Source organism: Muntiacus reevesi, chromosome 3, assembly GCF_963930625.1.
Source record: "Muntiacus reevesi chromosome 3, mMunRee1.1, whole genome shotgun sequence".
In the NCBI taxonomy this organism is placed as follows: domain Eukaryota; kingdom Metazoa; phylum Chordata; class Mammalia; order Artiodactyla; family Cervidae; genus Muntiacus; species Muntiacus reevesi.
Window position 1 is genome coordinate 107,005,279 of NC_089251.1, and position 23,065 is coordinate 107,028,343.

At 60.7% G+C, this 23,065-nt stretch overlaps 1 protein-coding gene across 5 annotated transcripts in view; it reads right to left on the minus strand.

Annotated features, from left to right (window-relative positions):
- The window catches only part of HSPG2 (heparan sulfate proteoglycan 2), a 106,837-nt gene that overhangs the window by 15,244 nt on the left and 68,528 nt on the right, over positions 1-23,065 (minus strand). For 3 of the 5 annotated variants that reach the window (XM_065930007.1, XM_065930006.1, XM_065930003.1), the window contains 38 exons: positions 22,499-22,612; positions 21,203-21,330; positions 20,993-21,079; positions 19,883-19,941; positions 19,525-19,692; positions 19,256-19,366; positions 17,255-17,355; positions 16,971-17,151; positions 15,988-16,113; positions 15,670-15,822; positions 15,445-15,587; positions 15,041-15,176; positions 14,799-14,947; positions 14,437-14,587; positions 13,536-13,705; positions 13,272-13,413; positions 12,680-12,831; positions 12,392-12,527; positions 12,141-12,292; positions 11,069-11,204; positions 10,772-10,923; positions 10,054-10,192; positions 9,807-9,958; positions 9,081-9,216; positions 8,814-8,965; positions 8,502-8,640; positions 7,608-7,759; positions 7,230-7,377; positions 6,047-6,198; positions 5,345-5,486; positions 4,869-5,020; positions 4,328-4,469; positions 4,098-4,238; positions 3,643-3,777; positions 3,210-3,391; positions 2,117-2,312; positions 1,697-1,876; positions 1,149-1,409 (listed from right to left, as the gene is read on the minus strand). In XM_065930007.1, the coding sequence (XP_065786079.1) occupies positions 1,149-1,409; positions 1,697-1,876; positions 2,117-2,312; positions 3,210-3,391; positions 3,643-3,777; positions 4,098-4,238; positions 4,328-4,469; positions 4,869-5,020; positions 5,345-5,486; positions 6,047-6,198; positions 7,230-7,377; positions 7,608-7,759; positions 8,502-8,640; positions 8,814-8,965; positions 9,081-9,216; positions 9,807-9,958; positions 10,054-10,192; positions 10,772-10,923; positions 11,069-11,204; positions 12,141-12,292; positions 12,392-12,527; positions 12,680-12,831; positions 13,272-13,413; positions 13,536-13,705; positions 14,437-14,587; positions 14,799-14,947; positions 15,041-15,176; positions 15,445-15,587; positions 15,670-15,822; positions 15,988-16,113; positions 16,971-17,151; positions 17,255-17,355; positions 19,256-19,366; positions 19,525-19,692; positions 19,883-19,941; positions 20,993-21,079; positions 21,203-21,330; positions 22,499-22,612 (5,548 nt within the window). The remainder of the gene's footprint in view (positions 1-1,148; positions 1,410-1,696; positions 1,877-2,116; positions 2,313-3,209; positions 3,392-3,642; positions 3,778-4,097; positions 4,239-4,327; positions 4,470-4,868; positions 5,021-5,344; positions 5,487-6,046; positions 6,199-7,229; positions 7,378-7,607; positions 7,760-8,501; positions 8,641-8,813; positions 8,966-9,080; positions 9,217-9,806; positions 9,959-10,053; positions 10,193-10,771; positions 10,924-11,068; positions 11,205-12,140; positions 12,293-12,391; positions 12,528-12,679; positions 12,832-13,271; positions 13,414-13,535; positions 13,706-14,436; positions 14,588-14,798; positions 14,948-15,040; positions 15,177-15,444; positions 15,588-15,669; positions 15,823-15,987; positions 16,114-16,970; positions 17,152-17,254; positions 17,356-19,255; positions 19,367-19,524; positions 19,693-19,882; positions 19,942-20,992; positions 21,080-21,202; positions 21,331-22,498; positions 22,613-23,065) is intronic. The other 2 variants (XM_065930008.1, XM_065930005.1) reach the window with 1 other exon arrangement.

Sequence of the window (23,065 nt, forward strand, 5' to 3'; positions counted from 1 at the left end):
CAAAGGCTATTCTGGCCCTAGTCTAAAATAGGAGGGGGCTTCCCGGTGGTGCAGGGGATAGGAATCCGCCTGCCAGTGCAGGGGACACGGGTTTGATCCCTCGTCCAGGAAGGCGCTACTTGCTGCCGAGCAACTAAGCCCACGCACCACAGCTACCGAAGCCTGTGCTCTGGAGCCCAGGAGCTGCAACTACTGAGCTCGCAGGCCACAGCTACAAAAGCCCCTGTGCCCCAGAGCCTGTCTTCCGCAACAAGAGAAGTCACTGCACCGCGAGAGAGAAGCCCCCTCTCGCTGCAACTTGAGAAGGCCCTTGCAAAGCAGTGAAGACCCATCACAGCCAAAAATCAATCGATCAATAAGTGAACAAAAATTTACAGAAAAGAGGAAGATCCCAGGTGAAGGCACCTACTATTCAGGTAGGTGAGTGGGTCAAATGCATGTTACCACCATTTACCAAGTGCCTACCACCTGCTCCAGGCTCTATGTCTGTGTATCTTTCTAAGTCAGCCTATGTGCTAGCCTTGTCCTCTCTACTCAACAGGATGAAAACAATGAAGCTTGAGGTCCCGACTTGGCCAAGGTCACATAGCATCAAGCAACGGAGCTGGGGCATTGAACCCAGGACCCGGGCTCACTCTGGCCCGGGGCTCCCGAGGAGACCATGGAGATGCTGGATTCCCTGGCCACCTGCTGAGACCCTGGGCAGCCAGGGCTGGCGCTGCCCCATCACACGTTCGTGGTGGTCACCGTCCGGCTTTTACACAGCCCGTTCTGGGTGCTGTGGGTGGACGAGCCCGGAGCTGCTAGGTCTGGATTCGGGCCCTGCCCTGATCGTCCGGTCGGGCAGGTGAGGCAGACTGGGGTGCTTATGTAAGCACGGCAGTGTGAGGTCAGTATCCAGGAGGGGCTGGGGACACAGCGGTGAGAGCTACAGGTGCTGAGAACAGTGAGGCGGGTCTTTCTGGAGGAGGCAGGCCTGCCTCGGGCCTTGGGGAACAGGGGAAAGGCAGGCGTTCCCGCTAGAGTAATCAAGGCGGGTCTTTATGCCCCAAGTGAGGCTCCAGCTGCGGGGTAAGTGAAGGGCTCCGATAAGCGCCTAGAGGAAAAACGGACCCCCGTCCTGCCCAGCCTGAGCCGGGGCTGCTCACCTCGGACGAGCACCTGGGCGAAGGCCTCGGCCAAGCCCACCTTGTTGGTGACCTGGCACCGGTAGCGGCCCGAGTCCTCGGGGGCCGCGGCTTCGAACAGGAGCAGCTCGTTCCTGGCGACGGCCCCCGCCGGGAGGCGGCCCCCTGCGCGGCTCCACTGGAAGGTCAGCGGGGGCGTCCCGTGAGCCAGGCACTGCAGCTGCACGGCCTCCCCGGCTCTCACCGAGGCCTGCTCTGGGACGGTGGTGGCGTAGGGCGGGCCTGGGGTCGGCGGGGGGACACAGAGGTCAGGGCGGCAGCTGGCCGAGACCAGCGAAGCTGAAGGACGCTGAGCCCCGAGGACTGGGGGTGAGGGAGGGCCAGGTCCCGGGCGGGGATGTGGGTGTTTGGGGAGGGCAGGCTCCCGGGGCCTGAGGGGCCTGTGGCCCTCCAGATGGGGCTCCCGGAGTTCTGTCTGGGGTAGAGCCTGGCTGGGGGGTGGTGGGGGGTGCTCGGACCTCCATGCAGTGCAGAGAAGGTAGCCTGGGGAGGGTGGGCCAGGGCCTTACTCTCTACGTGCAGGACGACGGTGGCCTCCGCGTGCCCGGCTGGGCTGGAGGCATTGCAGATGTACTGGCCCGAGTCCTGCTGGGCCACCCGCGGGATGATGAGCGTGTCTCCTTCCAGCCGGTGCTGCCAGGGCAGCGGGGAGCGCAGCTTGGACCAGTGGATGGTGGGCTTGGGGCTGCCTGCAGAGTGGAGCGGCAGAGGTTGGTATAGGCTGTCCCCCAGGACTGGCTGGGGGGACGGCGTGGTCAGGAAGGGACCTGGGTGAGCTTGTTCCTTCATCGGGGCCACTAAGCGGGTCCCTCAGCCATCGCCGGGTGACTGTCCCGTCCCTGGGCATGACATCGTCTTTGGGTCTCCAAAGATGCCTAAATTCTGGGCCTGCGGCTCTGCCCGCCTCGTGGGCCCGCGCCCGTCCGCACCTGTGGCTGAGCAGCGCAGGGTGGCCGTGTGTCCGGCTTCCACGGTCAGCTCGACTTCTTCCACCTGGACCTGGGGGGCCCCTGGGGCCACGGCTCCCGTGTCTACAATCACTTCCACTCGCTTCTGTGCTGTGCCCAGTGCATTCTGAGCTAGGCAGACGTAGGTGCCCGCATCTGACGGTTTAGCTGATGAAATCTGGAATAAGCAAGGGTCTTGGTTATGGGGACTGTGAGGGGGGGACCTTGGCATCAGCCCCTAGCTTTGGCTTGGTTTTAAACTCCTCTACTTGTTCGTCCATTTTTAGCTTTCCTATTTGACTGGCTGCTTGAAGGATCACACTCAAGACATCCCCCCAGTCCATGCATTTACTTGTCCATCCCCCACCCTTCTGTTCATCCATCCATATACCATCCACCCATCTACCCTCCCATCCATCTACCCACCCATCCATCCACCCACCCATCCATCCATCTACTCACCGACCCACCCATCCATCTACCCACTCACCCATCCATCCACAAACCATCCATTCATCCACTCATCTACCCACCCACCCATACATCCATCCATCCACATACCATCCACCCATCTACCCACCCACCCAACCGTCCATCCATCTACCCACCCACCCACCCATCCATCCATCCATCTACCCACTCATCTATCCATCCACATACCATCCATCCATCCACCCATCTACCCACCCACCCATCCATCCATCCACCTACCCACCTCCCAGCCACCCACCCATCCATCCATCTACCCACTCATCCATCCAGCCATCCAGCCATCTACCCACCCACCTACCCATCCATCCATCTACTCACCCATCCATCCATCTACCCACCCATCTATCCATCCACCAACCCACCCCACCACCAATCCTGCAAGCTGCTGCTTCCTCCTTCCCTTTCCCCACTTTCCTTCTTTCTTCCTGACTGTCTTCCAACCTACCCATCATCCACCTAACCCTCCCTTTCTCCATCAATTCATCACCCGTCTGGTGATCCACCACCCTCTCCTCCAAGTATCTGCTCAAGGATGGGCTCTGACTGGGCCTCAGATCCAGAGATGAGACGCCTCTGGCCTCACCTGCAGCACTGTGTGACTGTCCAGGAGCCCATGCGCCCGCTGCTCCAAGTGGGTGGGGGCGCCGATCCGGGTCCAGCGAGCGGATGAGCGGGGCTCCCCGCCACTGACACACTCCAGGGTGACGTCCTTTCCCAGCTTCACGCGCACAGGGCCCTCGGGGAGCACGGACACCGTAGGGGGCCCTGTCCGGAGGAAGGACACCGCTGGTACACACGCGGGGCCCTGCTGGTCACGCGCACTGTCACAGCCCCTTGTCGGCAACTGCCAGTGGGCACTGGTCTCCCCACTGTACCCACGAAGAGACTGAGGCTCAGAGAGGGAGCACGCCCCAGAGAGAGGCAAGGGGCAGAGGCGGGATTTAAGCCTGGGGGTTCTGAGCTCGGAATCCGGGCCGGAAATGGGGAGGCAGAACCATGGGGCTGAAGGCTCTCACCGTGTACGCTGAGGTTCACGACACTCTGGGCCACGCCGTAGGCGTTGGAGGCCACGCAGCGGTAGGCACCGTGGTTGCTGGGCCGGGCGCCCACGATGGTGATGATGGAGCCGTTGGGGCTGATGCGGACATTGTCTGGCATCAGGGAGGGTACGGTCAGTGAGGGTGTCCTCCTGGCTGGGAGCTGCCAGGAGGCGCACCAGCACCCCCTGCCCCGACCCCTCCAGTCTGGGTGTATCCAGCTCACGAGGTCACAGATGGCCGATGAAGATGGAGACACTTCTGGGTCCGGCCCTGTCTCCATCCACATCGGGGCACCCAGACCCCAGGGGGAAGGGCTTTACCCAGGGTCACACAGTGAGTCTGGGGCCAGGGTCAGCTCTGCCCAGCCTCCAGTGGCAGTCATCATGCATTCGTACCCATCTCCAGCACCGCCCCCACCCGGGCTGGCTCACCCTCCAGCTCCTGGTTCCGAGTCTTCCACTCAAGGCTGATGGGGGCTGCCCCGTCATGGACGAGGCACCTGAAGCTGGCATCCTGCCCCTGTTGCACGGTACTGCTAGGCGGGTCGATGGAGATCACAGGGCTCCTGAGACCTGGGGGGCAGAGGGCTGGGCTGGACAGCGCTGTGTGGGTTCCAGGGTCCCCCCCGCCTCCCCCGGCCCGTGGCATCTGCCTCACTCACGGTAGGAGGACCCCGCCGTGGGTGGGACAGTGACGGTGAAGGAGGCTTCCTGCTCGGACCCGGACCCGCCAACCACGCGGCACACGTATTCTCCGGAGTCAGACTGGGAGACGTGGTGGAGCCGTAGCCGGGAGCCGTGGGTCTGTCGGAACGAGGACATGTGGCTGTCATGCCAAGGCACTCGGGGCAGGGCAAGCCCCCAGGCCCACCCGTGCCAGCGTGTAAGGAGTTCTCCCCTGGGTCTCAGGAGCTCAGGGCTCCAGCTGTGGGGGGCGGGGGTGGTTCACAGATGCCTACAAGTCCCACATATCCCCTTTTTAGAGGGAGAAACTGGCTCAGGAGATGATTCAGCAGCAGAACCAGGAGAAGAACCCAGGTCTCTTGACTCTCCGGCTGGTGACAACTGCTTGCGCGAAAGTATTTGATCCCCTGGGGTCCCCAGGCAGGCCGGGGTTTGTACGGAGAAGGTCGGGGAGGCAGAAGGTAACCGCAGGTCAGACCTGGCCTGCTCTGGATTCCTCCCCATCCAGGGCACCCGTACCTGGTGCCGGGCGGGCAGGCTGCCCCCACGCTTGTACCACGTGACCTGGGCGTGGGCCTGCCCGGGTACCACACAGTTCAGATCCAGGGTCTGCCCTTCGGTCACGTGAGAGGAGGAGGCCTCGATGTGGATGGGCTGGGCGAGTCCCGGGGCTGTGGACACAGTGGGTGGTGGGTGAGAAAGGCGAGGCTCTGGGGGTGCAGGCAGACACCGAAGGTGATGGGGGGGCAGTGAGCGACAGCTGATGTTCTTAGGAGGTGTGCTGGCTTGAGAGCAGCTGACATGGCTGAGTGCCATTGACTCTAGAAGGGTCTCGGTCCCCTGGGGGCTGGGATGCCACATGAGACCTTGGTCCCCACTGGTTGGGGGCCTTCCTGGAGCCAAGGGCTAGAGTCCTGCGGGGGAGCAGGAGGAGCAAGGCCCGGAAGGGCCCCAAGCCTGTGCCCCAGCACCAACCCGCGGATCCTGTCACTCACCAGGAATGGGACTGGGGCTGGCAGCCTCGATCGTGACCAGGACGGAAGCCTCCAGGGTGCCTGAGCTGCCGGTCACTTGGCAGGAGTATTCGCCAGAGTCGGCGGGGGACACGTGATTCAGCCTCAGCAGGGGGCCGTGGACCTGGCCAGGTGGGGAGGGTGAACTGGGGCGGGGGCTGGTGGCCAAGGCTTTCGGTTGCCCCAGCCCTCTGCCACCCGGACCCCAGAGCCGTCCCGGGCCACTGCGGAGGCAGTCACCTGCCAAAGGCGACCCCCCTTCTGACATTAGACACTGCGGAGGATGTTTACTATTACATTTTTTCCTGGCAGGAGAGAGCAGCGTCATAAGTAAGAGTGTCCCTCTCTCTTTTCTTTTTTTTTTAAAATTTTTGGCCGTACTCTTCAGCATGTTGGATATTAATTCCCCAGCCAGGGATTGAACCCATTCCCCCTGCATTGGCGTCTTAACCACTGGGCAAGTCCAAGAGGTGTCCATTCCTAATTCATACCAAGGTGCTCGGCAGCCCTTGGTGTGAAGGGTTTAGCACAACCATGTCCACCGTGCCCTTGACCCCCTGACTCCCAGTGATCTTCTGCGGCCGTTTTTCCTGGAGCCTTGACTATGCCGGGGCCACCTTCCTCCTGAGCAGGGGGCAGAGCGGGGAGGGAGTGCCCGTGCCCTGCTTTCTCCAGCCTCCGTACCTGGTGCCGAGCAGGAAGGCTGCCTCCACGCCTGTGCCAGGAGACCTGGGCGTGGGCCTGGCCGGGCACCACGCACTTCAGATCCAGGGTCTGCCCTTCGGCCACGTGGGAGGAGGAGGTCTCGATGCGGATGGGAGGCGCTCCGCCCGGGGCTGGCCCACAGGAAGAAGTCGGTGAGCTGGGACTCCCTGCGTCCTCAGCCCTTGCCCCTGGGTGCCCAGGTGTTCAGACCAGAGGCTACGGGATGACAGTCCCCCCTCTCCCCGTTCCCCTGAGGCCTGGAGCAGCTGGGTTGGCCAGGGGCACAGAGGCGCCTCATTCTCTAGACGACGGCCTCCGTCTCCGGAGCTCGAAGCGTCGCTGGCGGCCGGGGCTCAGGGCTGGGCCCTCCACACGGATCACTAATGTTTCCTGGACTTGCATAGTATGTGGCTAAGAACCCAGACTCTGGGGCCACACTGCCTGAGCTCAAAACCCAGCCCTGCCATTTATCAGTTCTGTGACCTTTGGAAAAGCTATTTTAAAAAAACAAAACAAAACAAACAAAAAGAAAAACCTCTTCATGCCTCCGTTTACCCATCTGTAAAACAGAGAGAACCATCATACCAACCTCAAAAGTTTACTGCGAGGGTGAAATGAGTTCCTATGTGTCAATACATCAGGGCCCACCTCCTGGTAAGTGTGTATCATGTTCATTACTTAGCAGCTCAGGTACTGTTATCATGAATCCTGAGCTGTTAATTCCTTCCCATTTTCCTTTTTAAGTGATTCACTGAAGATGACCCTTAAATACACAGCCCCATTATAGGCAATGATTTCCACGCAATTATGACAGGTCTGACATGTTGCTGTTTCTTGCCTAGAATACCACCATCAATATAAAAGATGTTTATCAGGGTACCACCTAAAATCACCCTCTCTGACCCCAGAGGTGCAAGTTGCTGCATTGTTGCAAGGGCTGTCCCAGCCCCGCTTTACAGAGGCGGAAAGGGACACACAGGAGTCCCTTGTGTAACATTTCAGAGTTCGGACAGAGGGGTGGGGGCTCAAGCCACACAAGCCAGACTCTCCACTCCGTGTTCTCGGGCCCCTGGGGATGAAACCCGCTGGGCATGGCTCCCAACCTCGGTCCCCTCCTCTCCTCCCTCCTCCAGCCTCGCAGCCCCTCCGCAGGGATCCTCACCGGGGACGACAACGGTGCCAGAGCCGGAAGCTTCAATGGTGACCAGGACAGAGGCCTCCAGGGGCCCCGAGCCGAGGGCCACGCGGCACACGTACTCGCCCGAGTCGGCCGGGGACAGCCGGTGCAGCCGCAGCCGTGAGCCGTGGGTCTGGGGGGGGCGGGGCAGGAGGGAAGCAGGAGTGAGGCGGCGCGGAGAGTCAGCCCTCGGAGGCTGGGGCCCGGGGTTCAGCCTCTGACCCCGGCAGGCCCTGCATCCCACGGGGGGGATCCCAGGTCTCCTTCCCGGGCAGGGCGTGAGGGACAGGCCCCCACATCCAGCTGGGGCCCCCACGTCCAGCAGCCCTCCTACTAGATCCTGCCCCCCACTCACTCCCCAACCTGGTGGTGAGCGGGGAGGCTGCCTCCACGCCTGTGCCACGTGACCTGGGCGTGGACCTGGCCAGGGACCACGCAGTTCAGATCCAGGGTCTGCCCTTCGGCCACGTGTGAAGACGACGACTCGATTCTGATGGGCATGGTCCCGCCGGGGCCTGGGGGCGCAGAGACAGAGAGCCGGGGCTTTGATCCTAGGTCATGTTTGGGAGCCTCGACTGTAGAAACTCCCACTGCCCCCAGGTAGGAATGCTGCTGCTGCTAAGTCACTCCAGTCGTGTCCGACTCTGTGCGACCCCATGGACTGCAGCCTACCAGGCTCCTCCGTCCATGGGATTCTCCAGGCAAGAGTCCTGGAGTGGGGTGCCATTGCCTTGCCCAGGTAGGAATGCTAGCTAACAGTTATTACGCACTCACAGGATGCCGGGCACTGTTCTACGGGCTTTCTGTGTATTATTAACTCATGTCAACCTTACAAAATTCACCGACTTCCTGCGATGATGGGAATGTTTACCACCCACACTGTCTGATGTAGTTGTGGCTACAGCTAGTGCAGCTCCTGTGAACTTGGTTACTGAAACATGAAGGTGTGAATTTAGAATTTGAACTAGTTTAAGTGACCAAGCGTGGCTGGCTAGTGGCCACTGTAGGGGACAGCTCTCTGAGGCTGAAATGACCCATATCCCTGCTTCACTGATGAGGGTACCGAAGCCGAGAGGGGAGTCTCTCTCTCAAGGACCTCAGTGGTGCTGGCAGGATGTGAACCCAGGCATCTTTCTGGGGAGCCCTCGTCCTGGACCGCCACCTCATCTGAGGGCCCTGACTACAGAGCCCTTCCTCTCGAGGCAACACGGGTACCAGCATCTCCCACTCCCTTCCTGGGTCATTCATGGGACTCACCAGAGGGGCCACCAGTGCCGGGAGAGACTGAGACCATGATGGAGGCCTCCAAGGCATCGATGTTGTTGTTGGCCCGGCACACATACTCGCCTGCATCCGCCACGGACATCTGGTGCAGCCTTAGGTGGGAGCCGTGGGCCTGGAGGTGCAGAGACAGAGGGGGTTGAGGGGCTGGGGGTCTCCATCAGGCCGGCTGAGGATACCCTCTGTCTGCCTCAGGCAGGAGGAAGTACCGCCAGCTAATGCTTTGGGCCGTTTGCCCTGGGGCCTGTCCCCGAGCTGCCCGCCCCACGGCCGGGCTCCGCTCCGTACCTGGTGTCGAGCGGGAAGGCTGCCCCCACGCTTGTACCAGGTGATGGTGGCCTGGGGCTGCCCAGCAACCACGCAGTTCAGATCCAGGGTCTGCCCTTCGACCACCGTGGGGGACGAGGACTCGATCCTGATCGGTGGGGAGACGCTGGGCACTGCGGACCGAGGGAAACAGACCACACAGCCGGAGTCAGACGGCAGTGACTGGGCCAGGACCCCGCTGCCTCCCCTGGCACCCACCCGCCTGCCCCCTGCCCCCGGAGTGCTCACCGTGGGAGGAGTCACTGCCCTGGATGGTGACGATGAGGGAGGTCTCCTGGGAGCCGGCGCCGTTACTGACGTGACATACGTACTCACCCGAGTCTGCGGGTGTCACCTGGGGGATCCGGAGCCTGGAGCCCACGATCTAAGGCGGAGCGGGTGTCAGCGGGTTGGGGGGCGGCCCCTCCATCTCTCCCAGACTCTGGCAGCCTCGCTGCCTTGCTGGCCGGGCCAGCCCCCACCCTGGTCTCCTTCTGAACTCTGTCAACGGCCTTCCTGCGCTTCTGGGCTGGGTGCCCGGCGCCTCCAGCCTTTGCACTGTTTCTCAGCCGTCACCCCTGCAGCAAGCCGGCCGAGGCCCTCCGTGGGGGCTCCTACTACACTGCTTCCCCCGGCACACCTGTCTTCCCCATCAGTCTGTGAGCTACCCGAGGGCATGCCCTGCTCTCATTCCCTTAGAATTCTCAGTGGCGGGAGTGGGACGTGGCCTGGAGCAGATTCTCAGGGAAGGGCCAGGAGTGAGTGAATCACAGAACGTTCTCTACAGGACCCACGGAGGTCAGTGGGCCTCCTCTCCGTGTCCCCAGAACTGGCCCAGGGCCCCTTGGCAAGAGCACTCGGCGTGTGTTGGATGACTCAGTGAGCTCAGAGTGGGCTGTGCGGAGCTCCTCCCCATTCCCGGTGGGGCCGGTCAGGCCCCCCGGCGTGTGCCCTCCCCGCTCGCTGGTTCCGTACCTGGTGCCGGCTGGGGAGGCTGCCTCCGCGCTTGTACCAGGTGATGGTGTGGGGGGCTTGGCTGGCCACCAGGCAGTTGAGGTCCAGGGTGCGCCCGTTGGCCAGGGAGTCAGAGGAGGACTCGATGCGGACGGGGTACACCACGTTCTGGTCTGGGAGCGGGGGAGAGAGGGGAGTCAGGGCGTGGGAGCCAGCGAGGGTGGCGCGGCCCCTCCCAGCCCGTCTGCGGGGACCCTGAGACACTCACAGCGGGTGGGGCCGCGGCGCTGCTGGATGGTGACCAGGACTGAGGCTTCCTGGGTGCCTGAGCCGCTGACCACGCGGCACACGTACTCCCCGGAGTCCGCTGGCGTCATCTGGGGCAGCCGCAGCCTGGAGCCGTGCACCTGGGAGGGCGGGCGGGCTCAGAGCTGCGCTTGGGGCTCACAGTTCAGGCTCCCTTCCCTGCCCCCATCCCCAGCCTGATAGAGCCTAGGAGAGCTCTTCCTGGGAGAACCAGCATTCAGGACCCTTCAGCTCCCTTGATGGGGTTTTGGGACTGGGTCTAGTGGGAGGAAGTGGGGGACCAGCATTTGTGGATGTCTGATGGAGCAGGTGGATTCCCTAATAGCTCAGTTAGCAAAGAATCTGCCTGCAATGCAGGAGATCCCGGTTCGATTCCTGGGTCGGGAAGATCCCCTGGAGAAGGGAAAGGCTATCCACTCCAGTATTCTGGCCTGGAGAATTCCATGGACTATACAGTCCATGGGGTTGCAATGAGTCGGACACGACTGAGCCACTTGAACTTTCACTTTCACTATGTAGCAGGTGAGCGAGGCAGTGTGAGCCTATTTGACAGATGAGGACGCTGAGGCTCGGGGAAGGCCAGGCAAGTTGGCAGAGCAACATCTGAACTCAAAGCTCCTCACTCCGCAGTCTCAAGGGTCCTTCAGGCCCCCCTTCCCCCTTAGCTCCCCTCCTCCTACCTGGTGCCGGGCGGGAAGGCTGCCTCCACGCTTGTGCCACGTGACCTGGGCATGGGGCTGCCCAGAAACCAGGCAGTTCAGATCCAGGGTCTGTCCTTCAGCCACGTGTGAGGAGGATGACTCGATTCGGACTGGGGGGGTGACCCCCAGCGCTGGGGACAGAGGCCAGAGAGTGAATCCCCAGCTGGGAGGAGGTGGGGAGGGGAGGATGTGAGTGGAGGTAGGGGGCTGCTGGTCTGTGGGGTCCTGCCTTTGCTGGAGTGGGCAGCCCCCCCCGCCAAACCCCGCACCACTCACCAGGCACAGAGTCTGCAGGCTCGATGCTGACCAGGACAGAGGACTCCAGGGGCACCGAACCGCCCACCACTCGGCACACGTACTCGCCCGAGTCGGCCGGGGACACCTGGTGGAGTCTCAGCAGGGAGCCGTGGGTCTGGCCAGAATGGAGGTGGGGTCAGAGGGGGGTCTCTCGATACCCTCACACCGATCACCCGCAGCCCTGCCTCACTCTGAGCCTGAGAACAGACTTTTGACTCCCTCCTGCTCAGAGGTGAAGTGGCTGTCTCGTTCCAGGACCAGGGGGTGGCCAGGAACAGCCCTGGGGAACTGAGCAAACACTAACACCACACTCCATCAACTTTTGGACACATTTGAAAAAAAAAAAAATAGGATGGAGCTGGTGACATGCATATTACTTTTGCTTTATTATTATTTTTTGGGTGGCACCGTGTGGCCTATGAAATCCCAGCTCTCCGACCAGGGACGGAAACCAGGCCCTTGGCAGTGAAAACACAGAGTCCTAACCACTGGACAGCCAGGGAATTCCCTAGACACACTTTTACATGTCTCTGAAATCAATATGCATCTTATAGTGAATTACAATTACAAATGGCAGGTTTTTTTTTTTGCCTCAGAGGTACATAAAATAACAGTGCATTTTGCAATCAGTGGCATTGTAAATTCTCTAAAATATATCAATACTAACAGCTAATGATACTACACTAATAACAGCTCATAGCACTCTCAGTGAGCCAGAACTCTGAGCACTTTGCAGGTAAATTCGTTCACTTCATCCTTAAGATAATTCTGTAAGGTTGGTACGATCGTTACCGTTTTACAGATGCTGAAAATATGCTACAGAGAGATTAAGTGCTTTGCCCAAGGCCACAAACGACTAGGTGGTGGAAGCGGCAGTCACACTCACACCGGGGCTGACCGGTCAGAGCGTCTGGGTTCTGAGCATCACCTGCACAGAGGGGTCCGGGGCCTCTCCGTCTCAGAGGAGCCTCCCGCTCTCCCACCCCGACCTCCACTCCCGGCAGCCCCCCTCCCGTCCCCTTCCCGGTCTGTCCATCCTCCAGGCCTGTACCTGGTGCCGGACGGGCAGGCTGCCCCCGCGCTTGTGCCATGTGACCTGGGCGTGGGCTTGCCCAGGGACCACGCAGTTCAGATCCAGGGTCTGCCCTTCGGCCACGTGAGAGGAGGAGGGCTCGATGCGGATGGGCTGGGTGCCACCAGAAGCTGCGGGAGGAGACGGTCACTTGGTCACTCCAGTCCTCTGCAGCGGCCCCGGCCTTTCTCCCTTTTCCCTCCAAGCCCAGGCCGGCTGGCCCCACTCACGGTAGACGAAGTTGGCGCCCTGGGTCTTGGTGACCGTGACTGTGATGGAGGCCTCCACACCGTTGCTGGCCCGGCAGACATACTCGCCCGCGTCTGCTGGGGAGGCCTGGAAGACGTACAAGCGGGAGCCACGCACCTGGACAGTCACGGGCAGGGGTGTGAGCGGAAGACTTCTCAGAGCCCGGCGGGCGCCCCGTACCCTGTTCCTCGGAGCTCAGCTCCCTCCGTGCCCCATGGTCCGCCACGCGGTCCTGGCCGGACCCCTCCCACCTTTCTGCCCCCGGGTACCTGGTGCCGGGCTGGGAGGGTTCCCCCACGTTTGTACCACGTGACCGGGGCGTGGGCCTGGCCCGCCACCACACAGTTCAGGTCCAGGGTCTGCCCCTCGGCCACCGTGGGGGACGAGGACTCAATCCTGACGGGCGGGACGGGTCCGGGGGCTGCGGGGAGAGGGGGCAGGTCATAGACGCCTCCCAGGGGAGACGGCCAGAATGTCCACCCTGGAGCCGGCTCGGCCTGGTGTGTTTAGAGTTAGAGGCCTCCTGGGCTTGAGGTCCTCAGCGAACCAGCCTTGGGGAGGGGGCTGGGGCAGGAGCCCAGGCTTGCAGAGGGGCGTGAGGAACAGGGAAGGATGAGGATAACTGAGGCTGGGAGGGAGGAAGAGATGCAAGGGGCAGGAACGTGCGCGAGTGGGCCAGACAGAACAGAAATGCGAAGATGGCGGGTTACTCAGGAACGTGGAGGCCGCCTGGGCCGGGCCCCGTGGCCAGCCCCAGCGTGGGCCTCCTCCCAGCCCCGATCTCCACGTCAGCAACAGGAGTCATGAGCCCTCGCGAAGGCCCTCAGGGCCCTGCCAGCCTGTCACTGATTGTCCACTCACCGGGGATGGTGCCGGCGTCGGAGGCCTCGATGGAGACTAGGACGGAGGTCTCGAGGGGCCCAGAGCCCAGGACCACGCGGCACACATACTCTCCCGAGTCAGCCGGGGACACCCGGTGCAATCGCAGCAGCGAGCCGTGGGTCTGAGTGCAACCAGGGAGGGTCAGGAGGGGGCTGGAGCCGCTCTGTTCAGCCAGCCCCTCCCGCAGGCTGGCCTGGGGCCCGGGGTCGGGGGTCGGTGGTGGAGGGGTGGTCGCTGCTTTACCTGGTGCCGGGCGGGGAGGCTGCCGCCACGTTTGTACCACGTGACCTGGGCATGGGCCTGCCCGGGGACCACGCAGTTCAGATCCAGTGTCTGCCCTTCGGCCACGTGAGAGGAGGAGGGCTCGATGCGGATGGGCTGGGTACCGCTGGGAGCTGGGGCTCCACCAGGAGCTGGGGCGCAGAGGAGCTGGTCAGTGAACGGGGCTCCTGAGCTGCCCCCTGCCCTGCCGCCCTGGGGTCTGACCAGGCCCAAGCTTGGGAGGACGGATGGGAGGCCTGGGGGCTGGGACCACATTTTTCTGCCTCGGCAGAGCCAGCTAGACCCTTCTTTCCCCTCTCTGACCTTCAACTTGCCGTTCCAGGCCCATCTGCCTGCCCACCTAGACCTTGACCCGTGATGAGCTGCTCTGGCTCGCAGGGAACCAGGGTCTTTTAGCACCCCGGGGTGGGGCGGGCCACAGGATGGTGACAATCACTCCACAGCCCCTTTTTTCAGAATGCGTGCTCTGCAATTGCAGTGCGCTAGGGGATGTTCTCCCCATTTCACACATGAGGAAACTGAGGCCCAGAGGTACAGTAACCAGCCCGAGGCTGGTTGAACCAGGACTGCCGGGACTTGAACCCAGGTCAACCTGACTCCCAGCTCAGAGCTCAACCCTGACTCTGCTGCTTCCTGACGAATTCTGGAAACAGTACCCTCCCCATGGCGGTCTCTGTAAGTCAGGTCAACCTGTCTCCACCCTCAGACCCCTCATCTCTCCTCGTGGGATAGGACGGGATTGGGGCCTGCCGGGAGCGCCTCTTCCTGTCCAGATGGCCCCGAAGAGACCCGGGGCACCATCCTCGGGAACACAGCGGGGGTCAGAGGGCTCAGCCCTCACCCAGCCCCACTGGTTCCTCACCTGGGGTATAGCCAGGGCCCGGATGGCGGCTGTGGAGGACAGAGACGATGATGGAGGCCTCCTTGGGGCCTGAGTCGTTCTCCACTCGGCACACGTATTCTCCAGAATCAGCTGGTGATACCTGGGGCAGACGCAGCCGGGAGCCGTGCACCTGGGCCGGGTGAGGACAGAGGTTTGCAAGGATGGGAGGGGCTCTGGCCACCATGCCCTCTGCACCATGCCCTCCACTCAGGACCGCCCCCCAGAGGGGGCTGCAGAGAGAGGGCAGTAAGGGCGGACCCTGCTGGCGCAGAGGGCCCTGGGGGCGTGATGGATTGCCCCACCCCGGGGTCTCCTGCCCCGGGGCTCAGGGACCCTCGTACCTGGGCGTGGGGAGGCAGGCTGCCCCCTCGCTTGTACCACGTGATCTGGGTGTGGGCCAGCCCTGCCACCACGCAGTTGAGGTCCAGAGTCTGTCCTTCGGTCACAGAAGGTGAGGAGGACTCAATCCTGACCGGTGGGGTGGTGGCACCTAAGACGGGAGGCGGGGTTGGGGGTGGGTGAGGCGACCTCAGGGGGGCCCTGGCTGGTCCTCCTACTCCTCCAGCCCCTGGGGGCCCCGCACCTGGAAGGACAACCACTTGAATCCGGGCCTGGGCGGTGCCCGCGGGGCTGGTGGCCACACAGAGGTAGAAGCCGGCGTCGGCGGCCGTGATGGCAGGGATGAGCAGCGTGGCGATGTCTGTGCGCTCTGCGCGGGCCTGCCACAGGGAGAGAAGGGGTCAAAGGCAGCCTGGCAAGGGCTGGCCAGGGAGGGCAGGCAGAGAGGTACAGGCCAGCTCAGAGCCGGGATCGGGGCCCCGGTGGGCACCCACGCAGCAAAGCGGGAGACTGACAGCTGCCCCCTGCCAGGATGCCTGGAGCAGGAAGTCTGATCAGGGCATCCTCTGGGAAGTGGAGGGAACTGGAGGAGGAGGGGGGAGGGGGCAGAGGGCAGGTGCTGGGACTCAGCCGAGCCGGTACCCTCACCTGCGGGGGGAGGCTGCCCCCTTCCTTCCTCCAGGTGATGGTGGCGCTGGGCACCCCCGCGGCCCTGCAGTACAGCCTGACGGTGCGGCCTTCGTGAACCTGGGTCCTCTCTGGGCTCACCTGGACCCTGGGCCCGCTGCCCCCTGCAGACAGAGCCCTGTGAGAACACCTCCCCAGGGCTGCCAGGGCCCCCCCGGCCCTCCCCACTCAGCCGGGTCCTCTCACCGTGCACGTGGAGCACAGCCCTGGCCACGTGCTGCCCAGCGCTGCTTTGGGCGCGGCACAGGTACTGGCCTTGATCCGAGGCCTCGACGGCCGGCAGGCGTAGGATGCCACCATGCATCTGGGCTTTCTGAGGGAGCTGGCCACTAGGGCCCCCTGAGGGCAGGGAGCCGGGGTCAGCACCCACTGGGTTGGGCATTGCCGGGCCCCGACTGCGTACCGAGAGGTTGAGGTCCTAGCGTCCCACCCCCTGGCCCCCACCCCCGCCACCCCACATCCAGGAGAGCCAGGCTCTGACGGATGTTCCCGCCACGGCCTCACCTGTCCACTCGAGGCTGGGCGCGGGGTGCCCCGTGGCACTGCAGCGGAACTCGGCCGTCTGGCCCGGCTGCACCGTGAGCTGCGGCGGGTGGATGGAGACCACGGGGGCGGACGGGGTGGCCGAGGCTGAGGAGCGAGGAGACAGAGTGTGCAGTCAGGGAGGGGAGGGACCCGCGCCAGCAGCCTGCTTGCTGTTCCCTTTGCCTCCACTCCAGCCCTTCGTGGCCATTTGTCCACAGAGCAGGCAGAGGGAGTCTCTAAATTGTCAATGGGAGGGATTTCCCTGGCGGTTCGGGGGTTAGGACTGCACTTTCACTGCTGAGGCTGTGGGTTCGATCCCCGGTCGGGGAACGAAGATCCCACAAGCTGCACACGCGGCCAAAAAAAAAAAAGTCAATGGGATCTTGCTAGTTGCCCACTTATGGCCTGTTCGTGGCTTTCAGAACAAAAACGTCTGAATTCCCGGCCGTGCCTCAATGTGGGCACTCACCTGTGCCCACGTCTTCAAGTTCCTCAGCCACCCTCCCACGCTGGCCTCGCCCTCCCTCAAACAGCACGCTCCTGCCTCAGGGCCTTGGCACATGCTGCTTCCTCTGTCAGATCTTGCATGGCTGAACACCTTCTCTTCCCTGCAGGTCTCAGCTGAGATGTCACTTCCTCCGGGGGGCCCTCCCTGACCACCCCATGGAGAAGAGCTCCCACCTCAGGCCCACCTCAAGCCTCATTTTCCTTTTGCTCCACTCCCATCCCAGCACCAGTGTGATTGTGTTGTTTGTCCACTGTTTCCAGGCTCCCCACTGAACACGGAGGGTGGGAGGGCAGAGATGCTGCTTGTCTAACCTCCCACCCCCATTTCTTCCGAGTCTGGGACCCGCCGTCTCCAGTTCAGAAGCTGTCAGCTGATGGAGAGACACTCACTGCTCCCGGAGAGTGTGGAGGAAGGGCAGGGCCGCGTGGGTTGGGCGTGGACGTGAACAGCGTACCTTGCACGTGCAGTGTGGCTGTGCCCTGGTCCATGGCGAACATGTTGGAGCCGGTGCACACGTAGGTGCCGGCGTCACTGGGCTGTACGTTGCGAATGGTCAGGATGCCGTTGAAATCCATGGCTCGGCTTGGCAGTTTCCCATTATGTAGGCGGGTCCACACCAGGGTATAAGCCGGAGACTGCAGGCGGGGGAGGCCAGGGAGATGGGCATGGGGCTCGGACTGCGGCTCGGAGACCCCCGGAGACAGACCCTCGCCAATGCCCACTCCCTGCCCCGCCCACCTTGCTCTTGGCCGTGCAGATGAAGGTGACGTCGGCTCCGGGGCGCACGCTCTGGCTGCGTTGCTCCTCCACTGTGACCGTGATGGGCTTGCCGGGGGCCTCTGTGGGGGCGGGAGTTTCCCCGGGGAGCTGGGTGCTGGCCAGGCCCCTGTCCTGGGTCCACTTTCTCTCTCACCCTCTCTCTCTCTCCATCACCCCAGTTTGGCTTAGCTTCCATTCTGCTCCCTGACACCTCCCTCCCTCCTCCTGGCTCAAATCCATCATCTCCTTTCTCCCCCGAGGCCACCGAGCACCCATCAGGCTGTGGCCAGGGAACGTCACACCGTGATCCCCTTGGCTCCGGTTCACCATTACAGACCAGAGACAAGCTCTTAGCAATTTGCACTTCACCCCAGCGGGGCTCCCTGTCTGGCATGAGTTTCTATCTTCCTAAACAACCATTTCACACCTCCTCCCAACTTCTCCACCCTCCGGAGTCCTCCTTCCACTTCCGTGGTTTCAACTCAACTCTGGAGAGAACTGAAATGACTGGTAAGGAATTTTCCACGATCCCCAATCTCCCCACCTCCCTCCTCCCTGGTCCCTGAAGGGCGAGCCTTCTCCCCACCTCCAGCCCACCCTCTACTCCCCTTCCTGAGTGCTGGAGACCCTCCCGAGGATCCCCTTCCCCAGCTGTGCCCTCTCTGGCTCCCTCCCCGTGGGATCATCCCACTCCACAGACAAATGTGTTCTAGAATTTCCCATATCTGAAAATGACCCCCTGACCCCACACGTGCCCTCCCCCCACCAGCTCCTGCCCAATTTCTTGCCCTCTGTTCAAAGGCAAGACTCTTGAAGCAGTCATCTACACTGGTTGCTTCCCCATCCATTCTTCGCCCCACTCCAATCCGGTTTCTCCCCCTTCTCTCCAATGCAAACCGCTTCTGTCAGAGCATCATCTTTGAGGGTTATTTCTCTGCCTGGAGCTGACCTCCTGGGAGCTTCAGGCGAGGGGGCCACTCTCTCCAGGAAGCCGTTTCCCCCTGACTTCCAGCCACCCCTCCCCCAGCCTCCTCCTGTCTGCGGGCTGCGCCCACTTGCTCCCTCTTCCATCTGACAAGCTCAAGTTGGGGCTCCCCAGGCTCTGTCCTGGGTGACTTCATCCTGCCCCCACTTCTGTACCCACAGTTCCCAAATTCATTTCTCTGGCCAGGGCCTCTTTCCTGAGCTCCAGACTCACAGCTCCAAAATGCCCACCTCATGCACACACTTCAGTGCTTCCCCAAACATCTCAAACTTTTAACAGGGCTAAAACCAAACTTGTGATTCCCTGGGACCTGCTGGTGGCCGGGACTGCCGGGGTCCCACGCACACGCCCTGGCCCGGTCACTCCTGCACCCGCCTGCCTGAATTCTGCAGCGGCTGCGTCTCTTTGCAGGAGGGTTTTCTCAGGTCACTGTGCCTGCCCAGAGGGTGGGACAGAACGCAGCGGCCTCAGTCAGTGACTGACGGGAGCTGGTGCACGCGTAGCCCTTGCTTTACTCTGGAGTTCCCCGGTGCTGCCCCGGCTGTGTTCAGCAACACTTGCTCTACGTGGTAACATGCTCAGGGATATGACACACGCTTTACTGGGTGCCTTCTCCTCCCCATTTCATTTCCCAAATAAACTACATGCACACAAATCTTCGTCTCAGTCTCTGCTTTTGGGGCAGCCCAAATGAAGAAACTGCTGTTGAGTCCCTTTCATCTCAGTAAATGGTGCCCTGTGTACCCAGCTGCTGGAATCCAGACCCTTGGGCATCTTCCTAGACTTTTCTCTCTCTCGGGATTAAGTCCTGCCACTTCTGCCTGTATCAGTTCTACCATCTTGACGCCATCATCTCTTCCCCTCTTTCTGGCCAGAGTCCTCATCCAGGAAGCCACTGTCCCCCTCTGGGAGAAGAATGCCCCAGCGGCCTGGGTCTGCAGTGTGGAGCCCGGCACAGGACAGGCAGCGCTGGGGACAGGGGACGAGGAACTCACCAGTGACCAGCAGCTCTGCCCGGCTGGTGTTGGCATGATGGAGATTCCGACAGGTGCAAATGTAAACTCCAGCATCCGAGGGCTGGACGCTGGGGAAGTGTAGCTCCGAGCCTGGTGGCGAGGATGGGGGGAGTGCGGCTCATCAGTGAAGATGCAACCCTTTTCCGACCCAGTCCTGCGTGTGGGTCCCTACAGGATCTCAGTAGGGTAGGGGCAGCCCTTGTCTCCCCTTCCACCGGGGTGGCCAAGGGGCCTGGGGCCACACGTACCTTGATGTCGCTGCTGGGTGCTGCTGGGCAGCGGCCGCCCATCTTCACGAGACCAGTAGAAGTAGTGGGGTGGGCTCCCACTGACCTGGCACCGCAGGGAGTGGGGGCCCCCCTGGGGTACCACGCTCCGAGTTGGGTGGACCTGCACCACCAGCGGGGCTTGGTCTGCTGGGAGAGGGACAGAGGAGGCCACTCAGGCGGGAGGCCCCCGCCAGGTACCACGGTCTCAAATCTCCCTGCCCTCCCAAAGACTGGCACACCCCCCGCTCACCCTGCTCCCCAGACCTAGTATCTCTCAGACTCCCTGGGTCCCCTGCCTTGCCCATCACCTCTGACTCAAGACTGTGGACCCACTTACTCTGCGGCAGGCACCGGCCCCCTGGCACATTGGGGTTACCCACGTATCCCGGGGCACACCTGTGAGGAGGAACAACGACAAGCTGTGTCAGGCCCCAGGGGACCCAGTGCCTCTTGGCGGACTTGGGGAGTCAGCTCGGCTCTCTGCCCACCACGGGGTGAGGAGACTCAGCTCAGGGAGGATTTTCAGAGACCAGAAAGGCCCCAGCGCAGAGCCTCTGTGAGCTGAGAAGGTGGAGTGGGGCAGGGGGAAAGATCAGCAGGTTGGATTCAGGGAAATAGTCATTCAACAAACATTTATGTCCATGGGGTCGCACAGAGTTGGACACGACAGAGAGACAGACAGACACACACACACACTAAGCAACGTTATGGATGCATAACAGCAAACATGATAAAATCTGTGCCCTTTAGGAACCACATAAATGAGAGTGAGGGACATGTATGGGGGCTGGGGGGGCATGGTGGGAGGGGGGCACCCGTCCAGCCCTGAGAATCAGGATGCTTCCCAGAGGACGACACTTCTGAGCTGTTCTGTTCCCTTGGAGCAGACTGTACTCAGCAGAGAACGTATCCCCGTTTGTAACTATTCACTTGTAGGCTTACCCACTGTCTTGTCTCCCGTTACAGGCAGTAGACTCTATAAGGGTTGGGACTGAATCTGCTTTGCTCATCACTTTATTTCCAACACACTGCCACACTGCATGGCCTACAGTGGAGTCTCAATAAAAATGCGCTGAACAAGGGAATAAAGCTGAGCTTTGAAGGCCAAACAGGAGTTAGCCAGGACGAGAGGGGGTGTGTGGACGGGGAATGATCCATGAAGAGCAAAAACAGCACACGTAAAGAACTGAACATGAAGAAGTCAAGAAGGGAAGCCCAGCTAGAATATGGAGTGAGGTGTCAGAAGTGGGATGAGCCTGGTGAATGATAAAGCTACCACCTAAGGAGTTTGGGCTGGTCCCAAGGGCACCGGGGAATCTTGGCAGGGTTTTGGGCAGGGGAGGGACACGATCCTGGTTGGGACCTCTCTGAGCAACATCATCCAGGACTCTCACCTAGGGGTCTCCCCCATGCCCAGCTCCCTGCAACCCTCCTATAGCAAACTTACTGCTCACAGTACTGGCCAGTGTAGCCAGGCTCACAGGCTGTGCAGCGGTACCCTCCAGCTCCCAGACTTTCACAGGTGCGGGAGAACCTGGGGTAGGAGGCAAAGTTGAGGCTCTGGAACACCCACCCCCCTTCCCTGTTCCCTCCACTTTCGCCCCAAGAGTCAGTGCGATGCCCTGCACTCCCCAGGGCCTTGAGCAGGGCTACCCACATGTTCTCAGGGTTGGTCAGTGGGCAGGCGCAGGGCTGGCAGTCCTCGGGTGTTCCAGCCGTGGCATCTCCATAGTAGCCAGGGGCACACTGCTCACAGAACTCCCCGGCAGCATTGTGTTGGCATTGCTGCAAGGTGCAAGGATGTCAGCCACTTGCTATTTGGCAAAATTTATCCCAAATCATACTATTTGGTAATCCCTTGATCTGGAAATTTCACATTCATGAGCTTATCTTAAAGAAATAATCAGGGAGGGGCACAATGAATTCACTACAGGATGTTCCATTCATCTCAGCGGTGTTTTTAAAAGCATAATGCTGGAAACACACCAAGAAAAAAAGAACCGAGAAAATTAAAAAAGGAAATTCCATCCAAAAAGCTATCAAAAAGGATATTGATTGCATTTCTTACATTTTTCTATCTAAATACCTGGTATCACAGAAAAGTACCCACATGAGTTTATGGGAGCAGAGTTTTGGAAATAAGCCTTAATTGTAAAAAATGTGTGTGCATTTTATGTTTTTCTCCAAAGAGATCTATTTTTTTTTAATTAGTGTAGCATAATCTTCATTTAATATCTAGTTGGTGGTTCTGTCAACCACCTGGTCCTTGATCACGTATCCTGGAGTGTTATACATATATCACTCTGAGAAGTTCAGGTTTAAAAAATATTGAAATATTGAAAGATGTCAAGAAGTGAAAAAAAGTTTATCATCAAACACAATGATCCTAGGCTTATTTGCAAAACAAAAGGTATATTAATCTGTATAAATATTTGCCCAGAAAAAAGAACTCTACAATCTAATGTTGACAGTGATTACCGCCAGATGGTAGGATTTCACGGAATTTTAACTTTGTTTTTAAGTTATCTGTACAGTCTGATTCTTCTACAGAAACATGTGTCACACTGGTGACAGGAAATAACAGGAACCAATGTTATCTAGTTTCCTTGGTTTTGGGGGCTGTACCACACGGCTTGTAGGACCTCAGTTCCCCGGCCAGTGAACGATCCCATGCCCACTGCAGTGGATGTGCGGAGTCCTAACCACTGGACCACCAAGGAAGTCCTCCAAAGCCTTCTTTACAGAGAAGGATGCTAATCCACAGTTCTGGTCACCCCACCGTGTCTGCGACCCCTCAATGCCTCAGACCTGCTGGTCCAGGCACTCTGCCCCATAGGATGCGTCCTGGACTTCCGTCTGAACACACCAAAGCCCTCCCATGCCCCAGCCAGCCCTGAGACCCCGCCCGGCCCCAGCCACGCGGCCCCCTGCCCTGGCCCGGCATGCGTCTTACCGAGCAGGCTCCGGTCTCCGGGTGGCACAGGTCCGAGTGGCCGTTGCATTCACACAGCTCACAGTGGCCGAGGTAGAGTCCGCTCCCGGTGCGCGTGTAGCCCGGGGCACAGTCCTAGGGGGCAGAGGGCAGCGTTGGTCTCCATCTCCAAGGCGGTCCCACCTGCAGCCAGTAGAGCCGGAACTCCTCTCTCCTGCCATCTAGACTGCCACTGGCTCTTGGAGGGGAGATTCCAGGCCCAGCTCCCCCGCCCCAGCATCCCCTCTCAGGAGCCCTCCTCTCCTTTCCCCAGCTCTCCAGAGCTGGGACAGTGTCCACCCGTCCTGACTGGCGTCTCCAGTCACGCATATACTGAAATAATAGTCCATCCTTAATGGAGAAGACTCTGGAGAGCCCCTTCGACAGCCAAGAGATCAAACCAGTCCATCCTAAAGGAGATCAATCCTAGCTGTTCATTGGAAGGACTGAAGCTGAGGCTCCAATACTTTGGCTATCAGATGCAAAAAGCTGCCTAATGGGAAAGATTGAAGGCTGGAGGAGAAGGGGGCGACAGAGGAGGAGATGGTT